Raw genomic sequence first — 6,782 nt, 5'->3', positions numbered from 1 at the left:
TAAGTAGGAAGTAATTCATAGCACAGGAAGACAGCAAAATTAAGAGGGGCTGGGGAAGGATTCCTGGAGGAGGTGGGATTTTAGCTGGAACTACTCAGAATCCCTTTGAGTGCCTACACCAAACCTCCCTCCGCCAACCCCTGCTCCCAGCTTCCTCTTATCAGCCTCTGTCAGCTCTATCCCTGCAGTGCCCCCCAAACAAATCAGATCATGTTTGTAAAGCACAGTGCCTGTAGCCCAAAGCTCCATAATGCTTGTTCCCTTCCCTCTTCCCCTTCCTACCGTTTCACTCTTCCCTAACTTGTCATTGTGCACTCTGGAACTCCTGTTCTATTGATAACGAGCTGCCCTTCACCATAGACCTCTGCCCACCCTGAAAATTACTGGGTATATATTATTATCTGCATATGTTGTTTCCCTCCCAATAGAGGGATGAGCTGTTTCATTTTGGCTTCACATCCTCATTTGTAATATTTAATACAGGGGTTAGGCACATAGTCACTTAATGAATGCTGAATGAATGAGTGAATGATCTAAGTATGACTTAGCATGCCAAAAAAATTAATGTGATGTATGAGTGCATTAAGACACTAGCAGTACCTAGCGTGAGATGTTGACAAGACCCTGAGTCCTCTACCCTGACCAAAAGTCAGGGGCATCAAGTTGAATTCTCTTAGGCAGAGCATTGTGAGACCAAAAGGTCTGAAGCATAGAGATGCTTGTCCAGAAGCAGAGAGGATGCATAGAGGATGAGATTGTGGTCTTCAAATATTAGAAAGAACCTCACAGAAAAGAAGAATTCGAATTTGAACAAGCCTCAAAGATAGAAGTCCCGAGGAGGCAGACCTATGGTCATAGACATCAAAGCTGGAAGAGACTTTCAAAGTCATGTAGATTATCTCCCACATTGTATAGAAAAGGAAGCTGAGGCCCAGGGGAAGTGTAATGTGCAGGGTCACCCAGGAAGTAAACATCAGAGACAAGATTTGAACCTAGGTCCTTTGTTTCCTGAGCCAGTGTTTTTTCACCTTCACCATAAGAATCAATGACTTTTCAGAAGACTTCCTGTAAAGGGCAAATTCTGATTCTTGGAAATTTCAAGCTTTAATTAGAGAGATGGCTCTTCCTTTTACTGGGCATGCTGGCTTTTTTCTGATCTTCTGCCTCAATTATCTTGACTCTTGGGGTTCACATCATATCCCTCTCCACTGGCTACAACTGCAATATGATGAAGGGCAAAGATTTCACTAGCCAGCTGTGTGACCCATGTCATTTAATGCCTCTGAACCTCAGTTTCCCTATTTTTACCAATGGGGATCATTAGACTGTCTCCCTCACTCTTGATACTACCCTTGACTAGATTTCATTGGATTTCACTGTCTACTTGTATGAACTGTTTCACTTAATGTCTCTGAGCCTCAGTTTCCCTATTTTTACCAATGGAAAGCATCAGACTGGCTCACTTACTCACTCTTGACTATACTCACTTTCTGGACTTCTCACCACCTTCCTTCCCACCCTGGATAAGCCTCCACCCTGAGACCTTGCTCAGACCATTATTTTGGTAGGAGTCCTTCACCTCACTCTCATCTAGCCAGACTAACCAGACTAGCCAGACTTCTCCTCTTCCTCCTTGTCCTTGACAGTTCCCTTGCCCCTACACAAATACCCTTCCCCCATTTCCAGGTCCTCTTTATGTTTTGTCTTCTCCCATTGGAATGTTAGCTCCTTGAGGACTCACAGTAAACACTTAAGTAAACACATCTGTTCATCTGTCTATACTAATAACAGCTAGTATTTATATAGTCCCTTAAGGTTTGCAAAGCACTCAATACATGTTATTTATTGATCTGTCTCCTCAATGACTATCTTACAAGGCTGTTGTGGGGATTAAATAGGAATCTAAGAGGAAAGTGAGAGGCTGAGTCAAGTTGTTATTTCAGGAATGTTTATCAAAGATGGTTCTTTACAGTTAATCCCCTAAGAGATGGATTGTTTCTCTGGTCCTTTCCCAAGGGTGGGTAGTGCAGGTTGGGGCACGCTCTGTGAGAAGGCATCTTGTAATGTGATAACAAAGAGCAAGGCAAAGGTGGTGAGAAGGGAGCCAAGTGATGCATCTATAAGAGGCTGTGAGGATGATAAGATACTCCATCCCAAGTTCCATCAGGGTGAGGCATGGGGAAGCATCCAAGCCCAGTCCTCCATGAATGCACTGCCTGGAGTCACAGATGGAGGCGGTGCTTGCTGGAAGACCCTGGACTCTGGCTCCAGAACATCGCTCACCCTGGTCCCCTTCTCTTCACTCACACAGTCACCTCTGTGTAGGTAGGTGTCTCTCACATCTCACAAGAGCCCTCTTGCTCATCTCCCTGCCTCAAGTCTATGCCCAGCCCAGTCCATCCTTCACTCAGTTGCTTTTCCTAAATTGTGAGTCTGACCATATCATCCCCTGCTCAGTAAACTCCAGTGGCTCCCTATTGCCTCCAGGACCAAATATAGAACCCTCTATTTGGCATATAAAGTTCTCCATCAGTTGGCACTTCCTAACTTTCCAGTCCCTTTACCCACTTCCACACGCCCTGCAGTCCGACCATCATGGCCTGTTTGCTGGTCCGCACTCATGGATATAACATGGTTGTATGTCTTCCCACTCTGCCTTTGCTTTAGTCCCTGCCTGGAGCTACTTCTCTCCTCACCTCAGCCTCTTGGAATGTTTGCTTTCATTCAAAATTCAGTCTCAACATGAAGTCCCCTTGATCCTCACAGCTGCTAGTAACCTCACTCCCCAAGAGACTGTATATTCTTTTTTTTTTTTTTTTTGCTTTTTGGAGGGCAATTGGGGTTAAGTGATTTGCCTAAAGTCACATGGCTAGTAAGTGTCTGAGGCCAGATTTGAACTCAGGTCCTCCTGACTCCAGGGCCGGTGCTCTATTCACTGCACCACCTAGCCGCCCCCTGAGTATTCTTTTTGCATGTTACACATATCTATGTATGCATGTAAGTGTACATGTGTTCACGTTGTCTACATGTGAATGTAAGCTCCTTTAGGGAAAGACCCCTTATATTTTCATATTTTTATCCCCTGTATTTTTATTGCACTAAGTGATTGACAATTAGTAGGTGCTTAATACATGCTTTTTGGTCAATTGATAGCTCTAACACTTGGTACTTTTCGACCATAGTCTAGTCACTTCATCTCACTGAGACTCAGTTTCTCCATTTGTAAAATGAAAATGATACAACTACTAATGTCTCCCTCATGGGATTGTGTAAGAAAAATGTTTTGTGATAGTTAATGCCATATAAGAGGCTGCTAGGTGGTGCCATATTGCACAGTGTTGGGCCTGGCATCAGGAAGATTCATCTTCCTGAATTCAGATCTGGCCTCAGAGTTACTAGCTGTGTGGCCCTGGGCAAGTTACTTCACACTGTTTGCCTCAGTCTCCTCATCTGTAAAATGGGCTGGAGAAGGAAATGACAATGCACTCGAATATCTTTGCCAAGAAAACCCCAAATGGGGTCACAGAGTCAGACCCGATTGAAATGACTGAACAATAAAACAAGGATTTTTACAATCATCATCACTGCCAAACAGAATAACACTACTTAGTGAGCAGTTCCGTGGAGAGGATGATTCAGAACTTTGGATTCAGAGTAAGAATGTGGGGGAGAGGGGGAAATCCCAGCTTTGCTGAGAACATTTCCAATTCTAGTTTGCTCACTAACCTGCATTCACATGATAATTTTAGGTTTGGAAATCCCTTTACAAAAATCATTTCACTTGATGCTCACAAGTCTGGAAGGTAGAAGTTATTGTTATCCCCATGTTATAGATGAGGAAGTTGAGGCAAATAGCAGTTAAGTGACTTGTCCAGGCTCACACAGCTGCTAAGTGTCTGAGGTGGGATTTGAACTTAGGTCTTCCTGACTCCAAGTCTACTATTCTATCCACTCTATCACCTAATTGCCTAGATCTATGAACCAAGTACACTGAGGGACAATGCTTCCTTTCCCACAGGAGGTCTATGTTTTATAAAAAGCTCCTCTTGCAAGCTAGCTGGTGAAGTTTGGAAACTCCCTAAATTGACCTTTTCAAACCTACTAGGCTGGAGATGCTAAGTAGCAGAAGAAAGGGAAAAAGAAAATGGAAAGCTAACTCTTTCAAAAGAGAACTGTTGCTTAACCACCACCTCCAAACTCTGTAGTATGTTTCAAAGTGAGTTTAGAAACAGAGAACCAGGCCAGCTAGAATTCCTGACTCTCCTACTTGCTACCTGTGTAATCTTAGACAAGTCATTTCACTTAGACAGTGCTTGGATAAGATGACCTCCAAGATTCCTTCCAGATCTAAATCTGTGATCCTAAAACTTATTTTGCTGACATGCAACTGGATGAGGCATCCAGCTCTATTGACATCTAGCTGAAAGTGACCTTTGAGATCACCACATTCAATACTTTTACAGAGGAGACTGACACCCAGAGGAGGGGGATGGTCTGGTCAGGGTTCCCCAGCTAGCAAGCGAAAGAGTCAGGATTCAAATCCAGGACTTCCCCTGCTTCTAGACCCATACTCTTTCTACATCACTTTGTTCTCTCCTGGGATTTATTTGAATGATGCTCTTTGGAAGAATTACAGTAGTAGGTCACCTAAGGGTCAAAGAAGAGGTCCATGGAGATATTAAGGAGGCTGGGGCATATTGCCAACAGAGTTATCCCAAAGTGGCACAAAATACATCGGTGGCGACTCACAGTCACTACCTGGTAAGGAAACTCCCTCTGCTAATGCAGGTTGGAACCTTTTTTGCTATTCATAAACTTGGATATCTTCCCTAAGATGTTAGATTGCTAAGGGTCACACATCTACTCTGTCAGGCAGAACCTGAATCCCAAGTCTGATGGCTGTGATGACAGCTTTCTATTCACTAGATAAGGCTGCCTCTCACATCAGGTGGTTTAGAAGAGGAAAAACCTCAGTATACAGCTTGACTTAGGATACATAGGGGGAGGAAGAACAAGAAAAGCAAAGCCCACACAGAACCCAAGGAGATCTGGTTACATTCATGTTAAAATCTGGGTAGGATCATGGAGTGTTGGAACTGGATGGAATTCTCCAGAGAGGGTGTTGTCCAGCCTCCACTTAGTTGCAGGGCGATGGCATGGCTTGTCCAAAGACATTCAGATCCAAGTCTCCCCCTAGTCCACACAGGCCCCTTCCCAATCTGCTCCATCACGCCCGGAGCTAAGCTCTTCTTTCACAATACCCCCAGGGAGTAGTCAAGAGACAGGGCTACTATGGTCATTTTCAAAGAAGCTAACGGAAGCTAAGAGGTGCCCTGATTTGCCCAGAACTGCGCGCTTTGGGTAGGAGCTAGAACCTCTTCAGCTTATTTGTGGGAAGGAGAAAGCTGAAGCGCTGGCCCCGGGGTCCTTCCGCTCCGTCCCCTCCCACCGCGCCCCAGCCTTGGGATATACCAGGTTCACTCACACCACAGCACCACCCACCCACCCACCCGGCCGCGGTCTCTGGCTGCTCACCGCCGTCTTCGAATTCCTCTCGGAAGTAGACGCGCCTCCTCCACTCTTGCCGCGGCTGCCCTGGAGAGCTGACTGGGCCACCGCCACCGCCACCGTCCCTGCCCCCGGCACTGGCCGTGGCACTCACGTTCTCCTCGTGCTGGGCCTCGGCCGTGGCGCTCGAACCGTCCCTGGCCGTGGCACTGCCCACAGCGCGCTCTCTGCCTAAACTCGTGCTCTCTGTGGTCACGCTGCTCGTGGGGGTGCTGTCGGTGGCGCTGTCGGCGGTGCTGTCGGTGGTGGTGCTCTCTGGGGTGCCGGTCGTGCCGCTGTCCGTGGTGCTGCCCGTGGCTTTCTGGTTGTCTGTGGTCCTGTGGCTCGGGCCCTCCCCGCTCTGGCCTCCTGCTGAGGTGGCCAGGAGCACGGCCATGGCCGCCAGCGCCGGCAGGCACCTCATCCCCAGCCTGGCCACCCCTGGTGTGCCCTGGCCTCTCCAGGTAGCCCCTCTGCCCGTGGCTTACTCTGTTTTGGAATTCGACTTCCACTGAGCACTTTGATGGGACAAGGGGCTGGAGCTTTCCCACGACCCCAGCTTTGAGTGTGCCCCACAAGTGGCTGCTTCTCATTCGCCTAGACCCCGGGGTGATTGCAGGGCTGCAGCCAATGGCTAGGGGCCACACACCTGGAAAGCTTGAGCAGGAAGAGATGCTGACCTCGGGGGAGGGGGAGAGCAGATGGAGGGGAGCTGGAGTCCCAGAGCAGGGCCCCAAGGGGAAGGAGAAAGCTCTGCTTCCTTGCATCCTCCCTATGCTCCCCAGAGACTCTGGGAGGAAGGTGGAGACTGAAGCTACATGGGAAAAGGTCATAGAAATGTACCCTCTCTGATATGGGTACCCTCTCCACTAGAAAAGGCTTTGCAGCCTACCCAAGCCTCCATAATAACAACAACAGGTAACATTTGTAAAGAGTCTACAATGTGTTAGGCACTGTGGTAAGCACTTTACAAATTTTTTTTGAGGGGGGAAGGCAAGGCAATTGGAGTTAAGTGACTTGCCCAAGGTCACACAGCTAGTTAAGTGTCAAGTATCTGAGGCTGAATTTGAACTCAGGTCCTCCTGACTTGAAGGCTGTTGCTCTCTTCATTGTGCCACCTAGCTGCCCCTACACCTGTGATTCTTAAGAAAGGATATACCCCACATGTAGGGGCCTTCCTCTAGGTCTTTCAGGGTTTCACTGACATGTACAACTTTTCACTCTGACTTGGCTCC

The 6,782-nt window shown here is 47.4% G+C and overlaps 1 protein-coding gene across 1 annotated transcript in view; it reads right to left on the bottom strand.

Annotated features, from left to right (window-relative positions):
• The window catches only part of LOC138165196 (calreticulin-like), a 27,317-nt gene extending 21,346 nt beyond the window's left edge, over positions 1–5,971 (bottom strand). The window contains exon 1 of the mRNA XM_069093321.1: positions 5,536–5,971. Coding sequence (XP_068949422.1) covers positions 5,536–5,971 — 436 coding nt within the window. The remainder of the gene's footprint in view (positions 1–5,535) is intronic.
• Between the last annotated feature and the right edge of the window lie 811 nt (positions 5,972–6,782).

This window comes from Petaurus breviceps, unplaced genomic scaffold, assembly GCF_028583685.1.
Source record: "Petaurus breviceps papuanus isolate PSGF00001 unplaced genomic scaffold, PetGlider_PUasm1.0 208, whole genome shotgun sequence".
In the NCBI taxonomy this organism is placed as follows: Eukaryota; Metazoa; Chordata; class Mammalia; order Diprotodontia; family Petauridae; genus Petaurus; species Petaurus breviceps.
Note: the sequence above shows the minus strand (reverse complement) of the source record. Positions and strands in the feature narration are given on the sequence as shown.